A 22,553-nucleotide genomic window follows, 5' to 3' on the forward strand; every position below is an offset into this window, starting at 1 on the left:
GTTGTTTACAAAGTAGACAGCTGAAACCATTCAGCTGTGCACAAGTTTAAGAATTTATAATTTATAGATTTCACATCTGAAAGAGAGACGTGTGTTTTCTGTGTGTACTGTATGTATGTTCATGAATCACACATATTTGAGAGATAATCGTAAGATAATCGTAAAGTCAAATTTAGGATCATTTCTGTGCAGCATTTTATAAATGAGCAACTTTCCTGAAATTGTAATTTAAGATAGGAGCACACTGTAAAATTCTGTCCACAATGTGGCCATCTGAAACCAATTTTGAAAATCCTAAAATATTGGCCTGAACTTGGGCTGAAACTGTTTTTATAACTTCTGAAATCCCTTTAGATAAACAATGTGTATAATCAGAAGTATTCAAAGAAAAGACAGGGCATACATACAATAAATTTGAAGTGAGGGCTATTTAATCTCCTTAACATTTCATAAATAGTGTTAATTTTGTTAGCTATTAGTCTCAGTCCAGTGTTAGATGTCCTTGTTAATTGTTAATTAATCAAATTAAGTCAACCTAATCTTATTTAGTTTTAGTCAAAGAGACTCTACAATATTTTAATATAGTTTGTCAATGAAAACTTTACATTTTAAGAATAAGATTTTTATTAACCGTACAACAGTATTAATTTTGTCAGCCACTCTTTGTTAAGTCTTAGTCAGATGTACATTTTAGTTATCATACTGATTGATTGTCCATTTTAGGAAGGTTTTAGTCAATACTTAGTCACATTTTCAGCATACTGTATAATGATATAAACTGATAAAAATGTTTGCTAAAATGTATAATCATACTGATCATACAGTGAAATTTCAAGCAGTTCCACTATAATTCCAAATTGCAATTGCCTATTTATCTATTAAAACAACAGCGGTCAAGTAAGTGCACTTCTACAGCAACCACAATTGCAAACAATACAGTGGAGCGCTCATGACAGAACACAGACCTGCTGAATGATGCTTTTATTTTGATGGCTAAACTCCAGCTTGTTTGTCTGTGTTTCAGGTAATCGGCAGCAGCACTTCCCATTGAAGAGTGAGCAGGTGCTAATGGTTGCCAGATTGCTTAAAATAAGCAAATCACTGGGCAGAAAATGTATTATTGTAAAGGAGAAGCTCCGATACAGGGATTAGAACTCTTGATATCTAGCAACCACACTGATGAAAGCTTGCGTAGCACTTGTAGAGCAGTCTGCAATAAAATGTTGTCTATTTTTATTTTTGAGAAACTAAAAGATGTTTTTTGTTTAAGTTTTCATTTTCTTGAATACATTTTAGTCTCATCTTATTTGGACAACTAAATTGCATGCTAATATAGTCACAGTCATCGTTTATTGACCTTATTGTCATCTGGTCTTTGTCTTCTCTTAAGTCATGTGAAAAAAAAGTCAATTGAAATTCTTTGTTATCGTCTTGTTTTAGTAAACGAAATTAACACTTATATACACAATAAATACAGTCAAACCAAAGTAATTTTGTCCATCCGGTTATAATTTTGTACAACCTTTTAAATTAACATTCCATAATGTCAGAAAAAAAAAAAAAAAAACAACAACAACTAATAATAATTTAATTTCAATTCAACTTTATTGGAGTATTAATAATGTAGCCTACAGCTTTAAAAAGTAAACAAAACATCTTTTGTATCAGAAAAAAGAAACAAGTTTTCAAAAAGAAAAAGGAAAAAAGTTTTTTTTTTAATTTTTAATTTATGAGCATTGTTTTTATTTTTTCCTCCTTTAAGTCGTTTTAAATTGTTGTTAATTAGTCCATTTCTGAACATTTTGGCCTTCCATTTCATAGATTTTTTAATGAACACTTACAGGGATGGTTCACACAAAAATTAACATTTTCTGTTTATCTGCTTACCCCCAGCGCAACCAAGATCTAAGTGACTTTAGCTCCTTTCACACTGCACGTTGGTCCCAGAAATTTATTATTTGTATTTAAAATTATTATTATTTTTATTAGGTGGCCTATTACAATTCAGCTTAAACTGCCCAGCTATTTCACTTTAGCACCGCATTTCACACGCACGCACACACACAAATGAGAATTAGAGCCTGTAGCATTGCACTTTAACAACTAATCTGAATGGCCTATATATGAGCATAATTTTAAACGAGCCCTCACTAACTGAGTTAAATTTTACAGTTATGTTAGAATGCATCTCATTCTTGTTTCTGTGGCGCTGCATCGGTCTCGTCATGAGGCACGCGGTCTGGAGCGCTGTATGACTGATGCATCAGTTCAATTCAACTGTACTCCAAATATATGAACTTACCTGTTTTGAATAATTTATATTTAACATGCTCGTTTATGTCCAACATTAGTTTTAAACTGCTGAACTTTAAATGAAATCTACTATTGATTTTCACAGTTGACTGATTTTGCTGAACATTTAGACTGATAACTTCCATGCACAGATGCGGCAGATTTGTCATAGGACGCAAGATATGACATTCCGTCAGACTATATATGAACTAGCTGTTTTAAATTCATTATTTTTTATATTTAACGTTAGTTTATCAGTATGTTTGAAAGTATATTTTTTAGTATATTGGGGATTCCACAGGCTCTCTCTCGCGCACCTGCGTGGTTTAAAACACTGAATAGTTATGCTATGACAAGAACAGAGAGTCTCTCTCTCGCTCCACCCATGCACGATAATATTGTGTATCGTCGATCTCACGGGCTGACGATATGAAAAATGACCATATCGCCTAACACTAGTTAGCTCCTCACTATCTGGGCTGAAGTTGAGATCATTCGCTAGCTAAGTGAAACAAAATGTGTCATCGTAATTTCATGTGTCTTTTACAGGATCTTTACGGGATCTTTATGGGATTTACGGGTTTTCGTATTCTTCAGTCGTTGTTCGACACGTCTTCTTGCTTTACAGCAGATTGCAACCTTAGAAGTGCATTGACGCCACCCATCTCTCAAATGGACCATTGAAACAATATCTACAATCTCAATTAGGAATGTCAATGGTCCATTTGAGAGATAGGTGGCGGTAATGCACTTATAATTCTGCTATGTGCTGGAAAGCAAGTAGAAGGCTTATCAAACACTGACTGTTGAAAATGTGCTTAGGACAGTTCAGACATTGCGGTGAAATTGATGTAAAAAAAAAAAAACTATATAAATATGGTTCGCTTTCTTGCACAGACCGATTGTTTTGTGTCTTTACACATCAATGTATGGTCACGAGCTACAGGGTTTAATTTGGTTTTGTCTGTGTATGTTTTTTTGACCCTCAAAGCCATGATTTCCATTCACTTCTATTATAAGACTGAAATACTGGAATGGTTTGAGTTAAAAATCTTCTGTGTTCTAATGAAGAAACAAAATGACCTACATTTTCGATGCCCTGGGCGCAAGCAGATAAACATACATTTTTTTTTAACTATACCTATTTGCCTGAGGTTTGCCAAAATTATTTTTTTCAAAATGTTTTACATCTTTCATGGCATTTTTTGGAGACCCAATTTTAACACAATCACAGACTTTTGTGCCATTCCTGGAAACAGTTTCTGTTCAACTGAAGACACAAATGAACGTCACAAGCCTGGCATTTCCAAGGTGTTTGTTGCTTTTTTCTGTGCACTACTTTGCAATGCACACAGATCCGGCGACCGACAGTAGCAATTCTTCTGACATCTGAAGTCAGCTCAGCTCCTGGGATTGGCACATGGTCTGTGCTAAACTGTTTTGGTGCTGCTTTCTGTGACACACCACAGAGCTCTGCAATAAGCTCCTCCATGAACTGATCGTGAGTCATGTTGCCGTGCAGCTCTTTGTGCAATATGAAAGCGTTGTTGGCAGCAATGTCCAAGAAGTGTAGGAAGATTTTTCTGTACCACTTCATGGTTTTGTGTTGTGCAGAGTAGTATTGCAACAGTTGATCGGACAGGTCAACACCCCCCATGTGCTGGCTGTATGCAGTCACAGGTGCAGGACATGGAAAAGACTTTGTTTTCCATGTATGTTGTGCTTTGATTTTTCTTTGTACACGCTCTCCTGTATAGGCAGCATGTATGGTGGAACAAACAGACACCACTTGCGTGTCCATCCACTTCACACACACAAGAGGCCCGTCCCGAATCCACCTGATGGATCCCCTGCTGGAGCTTCTGCTCAGTGAATTAGCTGCAGACTTTGGGAAGCCCTTCCTCTGCTCTCTGTACGTCCCACAAGCACCAAACTTCAGAGTAAACAAGTCTGTGAAGAGCTTTGGACTGGTGTAGAAATCGTCCATGTACACATGGTACCCAGAGCCCAAAACTTTACGGTCCAGGAGAGACATCACAGCATCATATGAAAGCCCACGGTCTGTTGGAAAACTATTATTGCCCGTGTAGACGGAAAAGTCCACAGTATATCCATTTGAGGAGTCTGAAAGGACAAAAAACTTGAACTTTGTCAGCTTGGCTTTCATGTACGCCGTCATTCCTATATTTGCTCTGCATGCCACCAATCTCTCCTTCACAGCTAGATTTCTTCTAGGATGATAGAAGGCTTTGCACGCAAGACGAATAATGTTCATGAGGGGTTTGATCCTGAACAGACGGTCATGTTGGTCTGTGCCCCTCTTTCTGTCGTTTTCCTCGTCTGCGTCTGGGTGACTCATGTGTAGATTCCAGGAAATGGTGCGGTATCTGTCCCTTGACATAACTGTGGCAGGAAAAGGCAGAGAGAAAAGACTGTCCTCCCCCCAGTAGTCAGCGATGGAGCTCATCTTCACCACAGCCATGTAAAATACGAGTCCGATGTAGCGATACAGCTCATCAACACCGACATCTGTCCATTTGTACTTGCAGCCCTTTGCAATTGCCCTGGCAGCCTGAGCATTTGTGTTGTGGCACAGGTTTTCCACGGCGCTCTCTGTGAAAAACAGTTTGAAAAGACTCATGGGAGAATGTGATTCAGCATCAGACAACTGTGGTCCTGGTTCCCGAGCAGGCAGGAATCTCAGAGTCTGAGGAACCTGGTCAACATCAGTCTCTTCTTTCCATGAAAGAGTCCTGGCTCTCTTTGCAGCAGGCATCTGGTCACTGTCACTCTCACATCTGCAAAAAGAGCAAGCATAATATGAACATGCTGACAACAGCATAATTAATCTAGTGTACAAACCACTCATTAAAAGAAACAATTTACAAATATAATTTGTATATTATTTAAAAGCATGTAATCAAAAGTTGACTATCCGGTTCCAAAATAAATAAAGCACACTTACTGGTTAAGATTGTCTTCAGTGCAGAAAAATGAATGACGCTTGCTTGCTGCCCTTGTGTGATATGCACCTGAAGGTAATGCAACACTCCTATAAAAAAAAAAAAAAAAAAAAACAATTTGTCTGATTGTCAAGGGTAGCATATTAGATTCATCACACACTTCATGAAATTAAGCATAGGCCATTTATCTGGTTTCAAATATTTTGTCATAATTTTCTATATCCAGCATAAATATTGAAGGTTGATTCTCAAATTCAAATATATATATATATATATATATATATATATATATATATATATATATAAAAATTTGGATGTCTTTCCAAAAAAGGACACTTAGAAACTCCAAAAGGACACCAAATTATATTAGGAGCCCATATAAGCACTTACGAACTCAGATTTTTATAGTATGTGTACGGTGCAACAGCAAAGAGCTTTTTTACATTTTAGAGACATTAGCCAGTTTCATTGCAATAGGTTAATGCAATAAAAAGTTATTAGCATTTTTATAAGTGTAATTACTAATGGTTAATGATTGGTTTATAACACTTGACCAATAGGTGGCGCTGTTACTAAATTGGTGTGGCATGGTCAGTGTGAGGTGACAATGGCACATACAAACTTTGGTGCAAATGTCAAAGCTTTGCAGAGATACAGCCTAGAATGCATTTTGGCATATTTCCAGCAAATTTAATTAATGCGTTAAATGAGAATAGTTTCATATATCAACATGAAATCCATAACTTTTGGCCAGTGGGGTCTGAAGATGATCAGAGTCAAATTTGGTGAAAATTGGACTAACAGTCTAGGAGTTTGAAAAAGTATTTTTTCAACATCAAAATGGCGGACAGGAAGTATGGCCAATTTTGGCATAATTGGTATCAATGTTCTCGGCGTGACCCAAACAATATAGGGAGACCACTTTAATTTCATTATTCTAATTTATTATTATTTTTTTTTTTATATTTCATTATAACTTTTACCATCGGACAAGTCGGCAACTACATTGGCGATGACCGACAGCCAATGAGAGAGAAAGATACAGAGCGGGGAGTTCGGGGAAGAGTTATAGACCACAATATCAGTAAGCATGATATAAGAACACACAATCCTTGTTCCTCGCATCTCCCCAACCATTTTCTTTTCTTTTTCTTGTTTTCACTGCAAATTAGTGCACAGGCAATTCTTACTGCAAGCTTCTTGCGGGCTACCATTTTTAATAATCCCAGTCTCACAAGATAACTCCAGTCTTGCACGCGTGATATCGCGTTGTTTTCTTGTCACATCTCACACGTGTTTGGTTGTGAAACGTAGATTGTGTGCCAGACAGAGCTGTCTGCGATTCTTCCTATTGTAAAGTCATGCAGTGTGAAACCTTCTGTCGCCGATCCATCGTGCAGTGTGAACACAGCAGTGACTGAATGCTGGCCAAGATAGTCAGGCAGTGTGAAAAGAACAGTGACCCAACTACTTTGAAAATCGTAAAGTCTGAACTCTGCTTTATGAGGAAATAACCCATGTCCCCATTTTTCAAAACGCTTATAACGCTTTGCCACCAATTATTATTATTTTTTTTTACTGGGGACCCCCTCGAAAAAGATTGGTCTAGTTTTAGGCTGGTTTTGAGTAGCGTTGGACGGGTTTTCCTGTGAAAACCTGGCAACAACTGCAATCTACCGGAGAACGCTACATCAATAGATGGCAGTGTTGACAAGAGCTTGTGTGAGGGAGTTATGAGATATCCACAATTGTAGTTTAAAATGAGTATAAAGACTTGTTATCGGTCAAAACGCAGAAATAGCACAAACTGGATGAAGGTGATTATCAAATGCAGTATAGTTTGAAAGTCTGCGTGTTCAGCTGGATGTATGCTGGCTAGCCGCTTCAGACAAGCATGCCAGTAGCACTTAAACGACAAAAACTCACACACAATTGTCAAAATATGCAGTTATTTTTTTGAAACACGAACTCAAACTTTTTATAAAGTCCGAAATAATTGTAAAGAGCTGGGAGAAAACCTGGTGTGTGTAGGAAATACCTTTAGGCTTGAAAATATATTTCAGAAAGGTCATAATTTTATGTTGTTGTCATTGACAGCATCCAAAATGGGAACATAGACTTTGAGATAGGGCTGTCAAAATTGCTCATAAATGACGTTTGAATATTCCCTCTAAAAAATACACGAATATTCGAACTATTCGAACATCTGGTTGTGCATGTTGTCAATGACGTGCATTACGTCAATAACAGGCCAAAATAATACAAAGAGACATTACTACTTGTATAGGTAGTCTATTTAAGTTTCAACATATATGACAACGTATTACCTACACAAAAACAAGGAAATCAACTAATGGCCAAGACTGCAGACCTCACGCTCTCTCACCCTCAATGTTCTCTGCGCATAATGGTTTAAATGAACAAACACATTTTTGTGCAAGCAATTTAAGGTTGTGACTGTTGTCCCAAATATAGCAGGCTTCATTCAGTGATCGAAACAAATATTATTCATTTTAATTGAAGTTTTACAGCATATAGAACTGACATTGAATGCCACCTTTTTTATTGAATGCTAGACATCAAGTTGTTATTTTCATCTGAAAGAAGAACTTTTTTTCAGGAAGCTAGGCCCTATGTGTTCAGGAAGCTTGTTTTAGTAAGCTATGTGTTTTTCAAGGCTTCAAGATTTTATTGAATGCTATCTCTATACAAGTGCAAAGTAATGCATTCTTATTCAGTCTTTTATTTTGTAATTTTAAGAGCAATAAACATATTGCAATGTTAAGGAATTCATGTTTTTTTCATTCAGATATGCAAATCAACATGTATAAATTGTTAGTAGTCAATTAAAGCTGCAGTAGGTAAATTTTGTAAAAATATATTTTTTTACATATATTTTAAACCTGTCATTATGTCCTGACAGTAGAATATGAGACAGATAATCTGTGAAAGAATCAAGCTCCTCTGGCTCCTCCCAGTGTCCTATTGCCATTTGCAGAAAATACATCGCTCACGTTAAAAAACAACCAATCAGAGCTGCGGTCCGTAACTTTGTTTGTGTTCAAAATGTAGAAAAATTTATATAATAAGCGAGTACACCATGAATCCATTTTCCAAACCGTGTTTTTAGCTTGTCCTGAATCACTAGGGTACACCTATAATAAGTGTTTATATTCGGACTATTTTAGATTGCTTCGGGGGTACCACGGCGGAGTAACACAGTACCTTTGTGATTCTTCATAGACATAAACAGAGAGAAGTAGTTCCGGCTACGATGTTCTTCCGCAAGACGCAAGCAGTTCTGTTTATTAACCGCTAGAGCGTCAAAAGTTACCTACCGCAGCTTTAATTGGGAGGTAATCGAAGTCAAATCGGTCTGAAAAAATTAATCGTTAGATTAATCGATGCATCGAAAAAATAATCACTAGATTAATCGTTTAAAACGAATCGTTTATCCCAGCCCTAGCTCACACCAAACGCAAAACAGCGCTATTTGGAGAAGCTCTCAAGCATCCAAAATATTGACCCATACGAGCTCCCTGCAGCAGCACAGAGACCTGCACCATATACCTCCATGCACATATATGGATATTGTGAATTATCTTGATTTTGGTGCAAGCTACTACACAGTTCAGTTTAAAAGCCACAAGTCTTTGGAAAGTAACGAGGCTTTCTGCTGTGGCTGGGTCCATCTACAAGCCTCCAGGTGGTGAAAACAGCATTGTACTAGCCAAAGTAAGTTTATTCACATGCGTTTTAGTGTGTTGTAATTACACTGCATTTAGCAGATACTTTCTTGACCAAAATGACAAAGTAATTAACTGCGACTGTTTCGTAAACACTAGATTGTAACAAGATGTTCAGTGACACATACTATAAGAGGTTTTTATGTTGGGTGTTGGGGGCTGCAAAGTGGACAAACCAGTTCTGGGTGAGCTAGGGTAGTTAAATGCGTGATTACAAGATGTAAATGTCCTGGTTAGAATAAAGCCATTAACAGTGTGAATGCAGGAGGAGGGGCTCTGTACCATGACGACAACTCCTCACTCTCAATACCAAAGCTGTGCACAGGGTGTTTTCACAGCTCCAGAATTATTTGTCCATTAATGACATCAACAGCGACTAGTCGACTTCGACTGGACTTTCAACACATTAAAGACGACTTTAAAAAAAAAAATCAGTGGTCGTTCAACTCCTAATACACAGTAGTCAACATTTGACTGCTGAAATGTTGACTACTGTATGCATGTATGTATTGAGAGTGAGGAGTTGTCGTCAAAGTTGGGTTGATATCACAGTCTCCGCCATGTTGGCAGGACACCAGCGGCGAAACAGGATTGTTTACATGTGTTGTTAACTCGGTATTAGAGGAGGTTTTTTCAATTCCGCACTGATTTACCATGCCTGGAAGTTACTGCTGTGTTAAAAACTGCTGCAGTACTTCACACGATACATGTGGAAAACATAGGAACAATGGAATACGTTTTTTTTGTGTGTGTGTGTGTGTGTGTGTCACGTGACTCCTCACTCTCAATATACACACACATCCACACATCTAAATATACATGTTTAATTATAATTATTTTCATTTTTAATTATGTTCTTACAGGGTTAAACAATGGCCTTAAGTATATCCAAAACTGTAGGCCACTGATAAGGTCTCAAAATATTGTTATTATTATTTAGTCACGATACAGAACATTTACAGTTACACGTTTTGTAAGATCGTTAAATGCTATGAAAACTCTACAGAACAGCACATTTTATTCATAACATTACAAACGTATTTCAGTCTAAAACAGACCTAAGACAGATGAGCGTTTTTTTATAACAAATATTATACGAAAGAATAAACAACTTACTCATTATAAATTGGGCCCTTTGTTGTTTCAGATTGTTTCTTTAAATGAAAGCTTTCGTCCTCCAAATCTTCGTCGTCGTCTGAAGAACATGTGAACTCTTCCTCACTGTCTGTGATCGTCTGCAGAGCTTCCTCGCGTGTGTTTGCCATCGTGAAGAAATGACAATAAAGATACAAATGTGCTGCCTTTTTATCGTGGAGCGTTAATGTGTTTCTGTGGCTCATACCAGGTCATTAACACATGAATAAAGCGCTTCTCGGTTGTGTAGAGTCAGACCAGCTCTTCCCTCTTCCTCACACTTCGTCTTTCCTTCACAAAAATGGCCAAACTCCCTCTTTGGCGCCCATTCTCTTGTGAAATGTCTGGGGTTCAGTTCTTCTTCTTTGGTGTTTTACTGCAGCTGGCACCCAGTTTGTTGCGTTTCTTCTTCTTCTTCTTCTTCTCTGGCTGCTTAACAGCGGATGCGGACTAACTTAGCGCACTACTGCCACCCTCCAGATAAATTGTGCCTGATCATCACTATGGCCTATCTTATCTTTGGAAATAATGTCACCTGTAACCTACAAAAAAAAAAAAAAAATAAATAAATAAATATATATATATATATATATTATATCATTGAGTCCGGTGTGCTTTACAAATTCAAACATATATTTTATTACTCTATGATAGGAAGCCTTAGACAAAAACAGCTTCAATGCTCATAAGTGCTGATACAGAATCACTACATACTATACAATTTTGGTTAGCATTTTCTACAATCCACTGTACTGCCATCACGATGGCACATATTTCTACTGCATATATACTTAAATAGTCAGATGTTATTTTACTCATTTCTATCTTGTGCATAGGCACAGTCATTCCTAGACCCGTTGCATTTCATTCTTTTGATCCATCTGTAAAAATCTTAATATACTCCTTACACATGCACTCCCTTCTTCTATAATAGTCTGCTACTTTGTCAGATGACTTATCACTCTCTCTAGTCTCTAGTATTCGGTAATTCTTTATCTACTTTTGGTTATTCTAATATCCAAACTGGCCTATTTGTTCATATATTAGTTTCCTCAATTTTTTTGTTATTTATTCCCATATCTGTTGCTATTTTATCTCCTGTCCATCCAAAGCTCTCCCTATATACTTTCTCCTTCTCCCAGCTTGCTTGCAAAACCTTTTTTTTGGGGGGGGGGGGGGGGGGGGTGGCTGTCCCTATTTCCTCTTAAGTTGATCCAGTAGATAGCTGCTAGTTGGTTTCGGCTATGGTTGCCACCCATCCCTTAAAATATGGAATCGTCCCGTATTTGAGAATAAAACAGCGTGTCCTGTTTTGAATCAATACGGGTCGGGGTTTGTCCCATATTTTCGGAAACCCGCACCAAACTCCTCTCAAACAGAAATCACCGATTTAGAATCCCCTCCCCCTCACAGTCACAATGGTTTCACCCATCATCATCACGGCAGCGACCCCCGTGAAATTTCACCAGTCAGTGGCAGCAGGGCAGCCTGAGCAGGCTGCACAGTGCATCTGTCTGCTGTACGCAGTGTCCCGGAGAAGAGAGGTTGATAAGCAGTTAGCAGTGAGTTTAGACACCAAGTCGAAAAAGTCCATAAGCAGACAGTTAACCCTGCAACAACCAGGTTGTTACGTTATTTACATGCGCAATACTTTGTTGTCTCATCAAATTTTTCTAAGATTGTCAGGTCAGATAAAGGTCTAATGTAAATCTGCAGCCCACAGATATCAACAAAAACAGTGGGTCCCCCAACCAAATCCTGGGGGCCCTGCTCCTGTGAGAGCTCTCCGACCACTGCCACAACGCCAGGGCCCAAACCCTTTATCTGCTGAAGGTGAACCAAAAACAACTGATAGCAGCTCTCAGTGATATGTGTCGGGTCCGCGCCATAATAACAGCAACATTCACAAATGCTTACTGAACAAGCGGGAACCCAGTGTGCCTGTAGCTTTCTCTATTTCAGTTTTATCACTTGATAGAAAGTCTAAGGCCTTCTCAAGCCGAAGGGCAAACTCATCTAATCTGCGGCCTATTATGCATCACACTAAGATTGATGTAAAGACACAAAGCACTGCCATCAAATTAGCATCAATCTGGATTTTATGTTTCTAAATGAAACATGGCTAGAAGACAGCTGCAGTGCAACAATCCTAAATGAAGCAGCCCCTCCTAACTTCACTTACATGAGTGTTTGCAGGACTGTTAGGAGAGGTGGGGGTGTAGCTGCTCTATTTAAAGATGTCTATCAATGCAAGCAAGTGTCATTTGGTCAGTACCGGTTTTTTTTTTTTTTTTTTTTTGAATAGGGATTGTGCTCAAAGGTGCTCCATGCATTCTGTTTATTTGTTTATTTACAAGCCTCCGAAATATTCACAGAAACTCACAGGTCACAGAAATATTATCATTGATTTCTTCAGAGTTTGACTGTTTTGCTATTGCAGGGGATTTTAACATTTAAATAGATAATGCAGAAAACAAAACTACAAAAGAAATGATAACGGTTCTAAACACTTTTGACCTGATTCAGCATGTGCATGGACCCACACACAAAGGTGGACACACTAATCATCAGTAGGGGTCTGTACATTTCATCGTCTGCTATTACTGAATCTAGATCTGTCTCTGTCAGAAGGAGATGCATAAACGAGAACACAAGTGTACTATTTACGGAGGCTATATCTTTAACACCAAGCATTTCTGCAGACTCTGTTGATATTCTCCTTGATTCCTTTAACTCAAAAGTTAAGAATGTTATTGATGATATTGCAACAATAATAGTCAGTAAGAAAACAAACAGACAGAAATCAGTTTGGAGAAGATCAACAGCAGTTCAGACTATGAAAAGACAATGCAGAAAAGCAGAGCGGATGTGGAGGAAGACGAAACTTGAAATTCACTATAACATCTATAAAGACAGCTTTCATGCTTTTAATGTGAAAATAGACAAAACTAGACAGAATATCTTCTAAAACCTTATAAACATTAACTTAAAAAGCACTCGTACTCTTTTTGCCACTGTTGAGAGGCTGACAAATCCCCCAAGTCAGATTCCCAGTGAAATGCTCTCAGACAGAAAATGCAATGAGTTTGCTTCCTTCTTTTCTGAGAAGATCATCAATATCAGGAAGGCTATTGGCACATCCTCAAGTAATGCAGAGGTCAAACAGATTTGGCCACAATATCAAAAAGGTACTATGTCTACTTTGGAAGCAATTGATAGCAAAATTTAGGAAGAAATAGAATAGAATCACCTAAAATTGTCAACCTGCTATCTTGACACACTTCCCACATCTTTTTTCAAAAATGTGCTTAATTGTTTAGAAGCAGATCTCTTAGAAATCACTTCTTTCTGGGACATTTCAAAACTCCCTGAAAACTGCAGTTGTTAAGCCCCTCCTGAAAAAGAACATCTTGGTAACACCATTTTGAGCAATTATAGACCAATATCTTCCTTTTATAGGCAAAATTATAGAAAAGGTAGGGTTAGGGTGCTTTCACACTAGCACTTTTGGTGCTCACCCGGGGTCGATTGACGTCAGAATTTGGTTCGTTTGGATGATGTGAACGCTGTCTTCCGTACTCGGATGCTCAACCGCGAACCGTACCCGTGTCCGCTTAAAAACGGGGGTCTGGGGTATACTTAATTTGAACTCTGGTACGGTTCGCTCCTTATGTGAATGCAATCGTACCAAATTGCAGAAGTGAACTGCTTTTAATGACAAATTACTTTTATGAGAATATGTGTTTGTGTGTGTGTTTCACTCACTTTCCTGATAAGCGTGACTGACGCGCTGCAAGCAGAGAGCTGTACATCTCATTTATGTTCGCCTTCAACATTCTTTAGAGTATTTTCAGTAAATTCGTAAGACAGACACAAGTGCCGTTATGTACCGTAGCTTTATCAACAAAACGAACAGTTCAAAAACGTAAAACATAAGAGTGCAGAGAGTAATGTTATGCATTTGTGCCTTCTCCTGCGCTGTCCTTACCAAGCAGCGGGGTAAACAGCTGCTGGCTTGATGACGCAAGCGAACTGCGGTTCGGACTCAAATATTATAATATGAACACAGTCCAGCGGGGGCAGGGGGAGGGAGGAGAAACCGAACTCGGGTTCGGACCAGGCAAGTGAACCAAGTGTGAAAGCACCCTTAAACTCAAATGGATACCTGAACAATTTTCAATCTGGTTTCCAACCGCATCACAGCACAGAAATGGCACTCATTAATATAATAAATGATATTCGCTTAAATTGTGACTCTGGCAAAATATCGGTGCTGGTATTGCTAGATCTCAGTGCTGCGTTTGACAATGTCGATCATAACATACTACTAGAGAGACTGGAAAACTGGGTCAGGCTTTCTGGGATGGTACTCAAATGGTTCAGATCATACTTAGAAGGGAGAGGCTATTATGTGAGTCTAGGAGAGCAATAAGTCTAAGTGGACGTCCATGACATGCGGAGTCCCACAAGGGTCAATTCTTGCACCGCTCTTGTTTAGCCTGTATATGCTTCCATTAAGTCAAATAATGAGAAAGAACCAAATTGCCTATCACAGCTGATGATACCCAGATTTACCTAGCGTTGTCTCCAAATGACTACAGCCCCATTGATACAGCCCACTGCCAATGTATTGGTGAAATTAATAGTTGGATGTGCCAGAACATTGTTCAATTAAACAAGGAAAAAAAGTTATTTCATTTTGAAACAAAGATGAAGTTTTCATGGTGAATGCATACCTTGACTCTAGGGGTCAAACAACTAAAAATCAGTTCAGGAATCGTGGTGTGATTCTGGAGACAGACCTTAGTTTCAGTAGTCAAAGCAGTAACTAAAACAGCATACTGTCATCTAAAAACATTGCAAGAATTAGATATTTGTTTCCAGTCAAGACTTGGAGAAACTTTTTTTAGCCTTTATCACCAGCAGGGTGGACTATTGTAATGGGCTCCTCACCGGCCTTCCCAAAAAGACCATTAGACAGCTGCAGCTCATCCAGAACGCTGCTGCCAAGATTCTGACTAGAACCAGAAAATCTGAGCATATCACACCAGTCCTCAGGTCCTTACACTGGCTTCCAGTTACATTTAGGATTGATTTTAAAGTACTTTTGCTCATTTATAAATCACTCAATGACCTAGGACCTAAATATATTGCAGATATGTTCACTGAATATAAACCTAACAGAGCACTCAGATCATAAGGATCGAGTCAGTTACAAATACCAAGGGTTCACACAAAACAAGGGGAGTCTGCCTTTAGTTATTATGCCTCCCGCAGTTGGAATCAGCTTCCAGAAGAGATCAGATGTGCTAAAACACTAGTCACATTTAAATTTAACATTTAGCTGTGCATCTATTGAATGAGCACTGTGCAATGTCCGAACCGATTGCACTGTATTTTACGTATTCACTGAATTTTATGTAAAATCATTTTCTGTTTTTAACTGTTTTAAATTTATTTTAAATAAGTCAATTTTTAAATCATTTCCAAAGTTTTAAAATAGCTTGTTTTTATGTTTGTTATTATTTTTCTTCATGATTATTTTACTTTATGTTAAGCACTTTGAATTACCATTGTGTACGAAATGTGCTATATAAATAAACTTGCCTTGCCTAGTCTAGCTCACTGATTACACAGAGAAGGGGTCCACAATTCACAAATTAAGACCCACACCATTCAAAAACCCAGCTACATCTCTGATTTGACTTCCACTCCATGTAATATAGTGTAGAGAACAAAACACAATCAATGAAAACTGTAACATTTTAAATTATGGATAATGTCCATGACCCCTCCTCCTGAAACCTAATGCTACCCGTTTGCCATCCCAGGAAAAAATCTAGATCCGTCACTGCCCAATAAATGCATTTTCTTTAAGAGGCCCTCCCTCCAGAGCATGTAATAAGCCTTCTCAACATCAAAAAATACACCCACCACTGCTTCCTTGTTTATTTGGGCTTTTCTCACTTCATCCTCAAAGCATATTATTGCGTCCATCGTGCACCTTTCTTTCCTAAAACTACATTGGCACAAAGTTATTAAGCTCTTAGCTTCCAGAAAATGTATTAATCTTTCATTTATCATTCATTCAATTATCTTACCAATGTGCGATGTCAGTGCTATAGGCCTATAGTTTTCTGGTTTGCTGTCATCCTTACCAGGTTTCTCTATTGGTACAATTATCGCTTCTTTCCAGCTTTCTGGCATACTGCCTTCTTCATCCATACCTTCACTGTTATATATTCCTGTTTATTCCTATCATCTATTATTCTATATGGTATTCCCTGTTTATAAATGTAGCACACCCTCTTCCCCCACCTCCGCTTCTGTCTTTCCTTACTGCAATGTATCCATATAGTATAAAATGTAATCTTGGGGAGTATGAGGAGTGACAGATCAAATGCTTAGCAGGAGAAGGAGCAGTCGACCGTTCCATCGCCGTCAGTCCATGTCCATTTTTGAATGGGATTGATAGGGAGGGCAGACGACAGACCTGCGGCGACGTCACGGTCACGTCACTGTTGGAACCCATCATAGGCGGCGACGTGACGATGGCATACATAAGAAATGTATCAAAAATAGTATGTGTCCTAAGTACGTCTGAACGAGGTACGTCGCCTCACAAGATGCCTGATATATACGTCGTCTCAATGTACGTCGTCTCACAAGACGCCAGATATGTACATCGTCTCAATGTACGTCGCCTCACAAGATGCCTGATATATACGTCGTCTCAATGTACGTCGTCTCACAAGACGCCTGATATATACGTTGTCTCAATGTACGTCTCATCACAAGACGCCTGATATATACGTTGTCTCAATGTACGTCTCATCACAAGACGCCTGATGTATACGTTGTATCAATGTACGTCTCATCACAAGACGCCTGATGTATACATCGTCTCAATGTACGTCGTCTCACAAGACGCCTGATGTATACATCGTCTCAATGTACGTCGTCTCACAAGACGCCTGATGTATACGTTGTATCAATGTACGTCTCATCACAAGACGCCTGATGTATACATCGTCTCAATGTACGTCGTCTCACAAGACGCCTGATATATACGTTGTCTCAATGTACGTTGCCTCACAAGACGCCTCATATATGCATGGTCTCAATGTATGCGGCCTCATAAGACATCTGATATATACGTCGTCTCAATGTACGTCACCTCTCAAGACGCATGATACATACATCGTCTCAATGTATGCTGCCTCACAACACGCCTGATATATACGTCGTCTCAATGTTTTTTGCCTCACAAACCCCTGATATATACGTCGTCTCAATGTACATCGCCCCTCAAGATGCCTCATATATACGTCGTCTCAATGTACGTTACCTCACAAGACGCCTCATATATGCATGGTCTCAATGTATGCGGCCTCACAAGACACCTGATATATACGTCATCTCAATGTAAGTCGCCTCTCACGACGCATGATACATACATTGTCTCAATGTATACGGCCTCACAAGACGCCTGATATATACGTCGTCTCAATGTACGTCGTCTCTCAAGACGCCTCATGTATACATCGTCTCAATGTATGCGGCCTCACAAGATGCCTGATATATACGTCATCTCAATGTAAGTCGCCTCTCACAACGCATGATACATACATCGTCTCAATGTATGCGGCCTCACAAGATGCCTGATATATACGTCGTCTCAATGTATGTTGCCTCTCAAGACGCCTGATACATACATCGTCAAGAACCGGTTGCATCGGTTTTCAGATCACCAGTAGTGATGGGTTGTTCGGTTCTTTTCCACAAACTGGTTCTTCCGGACAGTTCGATTCAATAAACCTGTTGAAGAAAATGGTTCACCGGTTCTTTTGCGCTCGAAGTAATGACATCATTGGCGATGATTGCCCTTGATTCAAGCCTTCGGTTTACCAGCGCTCATAACATTAGCACAGAATCAGTTCAAAGTCAATCATCAAAAGAATCAGTTCGCTTCATACACTCTGTGTGTCTGTGTTCCAAAGTCTAATGGACCTGATGTCACATGGACTACTTCAAATATGTTTTTATCACCTTTCTGGACATGGACACCATACACACAGTTTAAATGTAGGGACAGAAAGCTCTCAGACTAAATATAAAATATCTTAAACTGTGTTCCAAAGATAAACAGAGGTCTTACTGGTTTGGAACAACATGAGGGTGAGTCATTAATGACCTAATTTTCATTTTTCTATGAACTAACCCTTTAAGTAAACCAGAATTATCAAATCTGAGCCACACCTGAGCCTTATATAGTCCAGACCCAATACAGAATCTTAATGTTTCATATTATTGCCCTTTATATTACTATAATCGCAATTATTAATTTTGCAACATGCTTTGGTAAACCAGACAGCAACATAGTGTTGGCCCACATCTGGCCTGCTTGAAATCCATGCGGGCTACATGTGGGCCAGATCTGGAATGACACTGCTTGCTGTCTGGGAATGTACACACAAACTATGCCAATAAAGTACATTAAACTGAATAGAAAATCTGACTTAAAACCCACACATCATATAACTGTGCAATATTAAAATGTATTGCATTGATTTTTATGTTTATTTTTATAAAGAACAAATCAACCAATAAAGAGTGAGTGTGTTTGAGTGTGTTTCTCATTCAAAACATGCATCACCAGAAACACGGCATGTCGCAATCTATAGCGAAACCAGTGCGAGCCAATGAGCGTTTGATATCGCTGCCGTAAAACTTGTTGTAAAACTTTTTAATGGCACATTTTTTAATTGTTACCATAGCCACAGAGGAAGGAGAAACATATCACAGAATGATCTCTCTCTCCCTATTTTCATGCAAGGATTCTACGAGTATTCATACCATGAATAATATAAATATAATATAATATAAAATGTATTAAAATTATAATTAAGTGATGTTTAATACACTTGACTGATTTGTTTAATTTTGAAATGATAATGTATCATTGTGTTTTGACTTGCCATTTCAAAGACTTCATTTTAACAATACTACACTTCATTAAAATGTCTGTGATCATTTAACCATTATCATGCAATATTGTATTCATCTTGTTTATCATGGGTCACATAATATGCTGCCAAATCTTAGCCTAATTTGGGCCAGATATTACTGGACTGATCTGGGCGACACTCCTCCCATCAACAATCGGCACAGATACTGTTTGCCGGATCCCCGCCGTGCTGTGATTGCCACACATGGCCCAGCTCTGGCTGAAAGGGTACATGCCATTGCTGACATTAGGCCAGCAGTACCAGCTTGAGGCCACATGTGGGCCAAGTCCGTTTGCGATGTGGGTTTCTGGTGACAACATTCCTGTCAGTGCTCCATGTGAACTCCATGAAGTAACTTACCTGATGAAGGCCAAGTTGAAGTTGTAATGGGTAATTCTGTTGATAACGGAGTTGGAGTAACCAGTGTTGTTGACAATTCAGATTTACATGGACCCCACTAATCCGATCATAATAGGACTAGAAGCCCAATCTGAATAAATAAGTCACTTGTAAACATGTCAATTGGATTGAATTGGCCAGATCCGACTCAAATTTCTGATTGAGAGGGGAGGTTTAATCCTTTTGTAATCTGAGCGAGAAAACATGTAAACACTTGATCAGATTAAAAAACACAACTGGAAAGTACTGCACAACTCAAAATAGGTATCATTTTAAAGCGTAGAATCTCACCTTTTAATGAATGTAATTTTTTTTATCAACTCTTTACGAGCACTGAGCAGTCCCCTAAACTGATGCGTACCATGGGCGACAATATTATTAAATCCAATTTTTCCAACCTCTGTCTTGATCAACAAAAAATGGATAACATTTGAAAGCTCGGAGTCAGAGCTTTACAATGACCGCCACTTTGATTAACTCCAAAAGCAGTCCCAAGTTATTTGCTGATAAATGACAAATAATAATAATAAAAACAATAATAACCATAATTTACAATGTTTTTTTTTGTTGTTGTTTGTTTGTTTGTTTGTTTTGTGCCATGTGCACAATGTCAAATAATATCTCAAACTTGATGTCAAAAATATCAGAGTCCAAAATCAGAATATGCACAGGCAGCATGAAGTTTAGCCCAAAAATTTAATGTAGCTTCCATGTGGCGATTTTGCTTGAAACTTCCTGAAACATGCATATATCATTATTTGCAGAATATTCTCCAGATTAAAAATAGCCCAAACTCTAATCCATTGGTCCGATCTAAAGATATCTCTCATAAAGCTATAACACATGAAATAATCAGTTCATGTAGCTAAGCAAAAACAATTAGTGGTGTTTTTAGCTCTGAAAACCAGCGTGTATCTGGTGTGATTGTGGCCTGTGGAATGTTGGTTGGTCCACTCCTCTTCAATGGTTGTGCGAAGTTGCTGTATAATGTTTGGAACCGGAACACGCTGTTGTATACACCAATCCAAAGCATCCCAAACATGCTCAATGGGTGACATGTCCAGTGAGTATGCTGGCCATGCAAGAACTGAGATGTTTTCAGCTTCCAGGAATTGTGTACAGATCCTTGCAACATGGGGTCATGCTTTATCATGCTGCAACATGAGGTGATGGTCGTGAATGAATGGCACAACAATGGGCCTCAGGATCTCATCACAGTATCTCTGTACATTCAAAATCAATGAAATGCAGCTGTGTTCATTGTCCATAACATACGCTTGCCCATACCGTAACCCCACCCTCACCATGGGCCACTCGATCCACACAGCAACTGTGCGTCTGGGACAGTGGAATTTGTAGTTGTAGAGAATAGCCACACATGGGTACCAGTAAATTTGAAGTCACAAACAAAAGTTGAAAAACTTGTAGATTTATTTTTTCCTCTTCCACAAACACAACACAATAGTTACACCTTCTTGAATCCTTCACTGCCGGTGTACAAATAGCTTGTACAATTAACTTGTACAAATCCTCTAAACACTCAGGTTCCAGAGCCAGGTTCATCATAGCTGCCGTCTTAGTGGAAGAGCAGGCATAATTTTTTGCAATCTCAGAGTCAGGAAATATTTTCTTAAATAACTTTCCTGTGTGCCTACACGCATGGAATGGCAGGTTATGTTCCACAATAAAAGATGTGAAATGCATCTCAGCTGTAGTCACCTTCTCAGTGTGACTTTGCCTATCTGAATGGAAGAACTGAGATACAGGTCCTTCTAAAAAAATTAGCATATTGTGATAAAAGTTCATTATTTTCCATAATGTAATAATAAATATTAAACTTTCATATATTTAAGATTAATTGCATACCAACTGAAATATTTCAGGTCTTTTATTGTTTTAATACTGATGATTTTGGCATACAGCTCATGAAAACCCCAAATTCCTATCTCAAAAAATTAGCATATGCTAATTTACATTTACTATTTATATAAGGTGCTTATACTATTTATGTCAACTGCCTTTATTTATTTTCCATTGCAACTTTAAACAGGTCTAAGGAATATGTTGTTTTCATGTCTTTGCAACTAGCCTGAATAATATGCACATGAAATGAAACTTGTCAACTCCCCTCAACTTGCCTTTTGCAATCATTTAACCCGCCATGGGCACTGCTGAAGTCGCAGTTACAGATAGTGCAGCGAGCAAGACTGTCATTATGTTTGACACTTACAAGACAGGGGTACACTTTCATGTAGTCTGCCGTAAAATGTGTCTTAAATATTTTTTATTTTACTCATTTTATTTTTGCCACTAGAGTTGTTACGTTCGCGAACGAACCGATTCTTTTGAAACGATGGGAGCCGTAAAAAATTAAACGTAGTGTTACTCTTGTTGTTATACTCAGCACTGCGGCAGAAATTATCTCGTTCTTGTGGTCACCAATTGGTCACCAAACTCGCCTGACCTCAACCCCATACAAAATCTGTTGGGTATTGTGAAGAGGAAGATTCAATATACCAGACCAAAGAATACAGAAGAGCTGAAGGCCACTATCAGAGCAACCTGGGCTCTCATAACACCTGAGCAGTGCCACAGACTGATCCACTCCATGCCACGCCGCATTACTGCAGTCATACAGACAGAAGGAGCCCAAACCAAGTATTGAGTGCTGTACATGCTCATACTTTTTAGTTGCCCAAGATTTCTAAAAAATCCTTTCTTTGTTTTGGCCTTAAGTAATACTCTAATTTCCTGAGATACTGAATTTGTTTTTTTCTTAGTTGTCAGTTATAATCATCAAAAAAAAATAAAAAATAAACAATTTAAATATATTGGTCTGTGTGTAATGAATGAATACAATACACAAGTTTCACTTTTTGAATGTAATTAGTGGAATTAACTTTTTGATGATATTCTAACTATATGACCAGCACCTGTATATATATTCTGCTTCCCTGAGGTGTCGTCGCTGTAGCATTATTGTGAGAGATGTCATCTGCATGAGCCAGTGG

The 22,553-nt window shown here is 38.4% G+C and overlaps 1 protein-coding gene across 1 annotated transcript; it reads right to left on the bottom strand.

Moving 5' to 3' along the window:
- Positions 1–1,586: 1,586 nt before the first annotated feature.
- Positions 1,587–10,554, bottom strand: LOC128014350 (piggyBac transposable element-derived protein 4-like). Its single transcript, XM_052597860.1, has 3 exons — positions 10,118–10,554; positions 5,258–5,344; positions 1,587–5,090 (listed from the first exon to the last, which is right to left on the bottom strand). The coding sequence occupies exons 1-3, from the start codon at positions 10,339–10,341 to the stop codon at positions 3,521–3,523; spliced, it is 1,881 nt and encodes a 626-aa protein (XP_052453820.1). The 5' UTR covers positions 10,342–10,554; the 3' UTR covers positions 1,587–3,520.
- Positions 10,555–22,553: the final 11,999 nt, after the last annotated feature.

Source organism: Carassius gibelio, chromosome B25 (assembly GCF_023724105.1).
Source record: "Carassius gibelio isolate Cgi1373 ecotype wild population from Czech Republic chromosome B25, carGib1.2-hapl.c, whole genome shotgun sequence".
Taxonomy (NCBI): Eukaryota; Metazoa; Chordata; class Actinopteri; order Cypriniformes; family Cyprinidae; genus Carassius; species Carassius gibelio.

What these genes read in the sequence shown, in the direction of transcription:
- LOC128014350 (XM_052597860.1), bottom strand. Translation starts at nt 10,341, where the DNA reads ATGAGCCACAGAAACACATTAACGCTCCACGATAAAAAGGCAGCACAT. An exon ending in AAGGGCCCAATTTATAATGA is followed by an intron (nt 5,345 to 10,117) that starts GTAAGTTGTTTA and finishes TTTTTTTTATAG; the next exon opens with GAGTGTTGCATTACCTTCAG. An exon ending in ACTGAAGACAATCTTAACCA is followed by an intron (nt 5,091 to 5,257) that starts GTAAGTGTGCTT and finishes CTCTTTTTGCAG; the next exon opens with ATGTGAGAGTGACAGTGACC.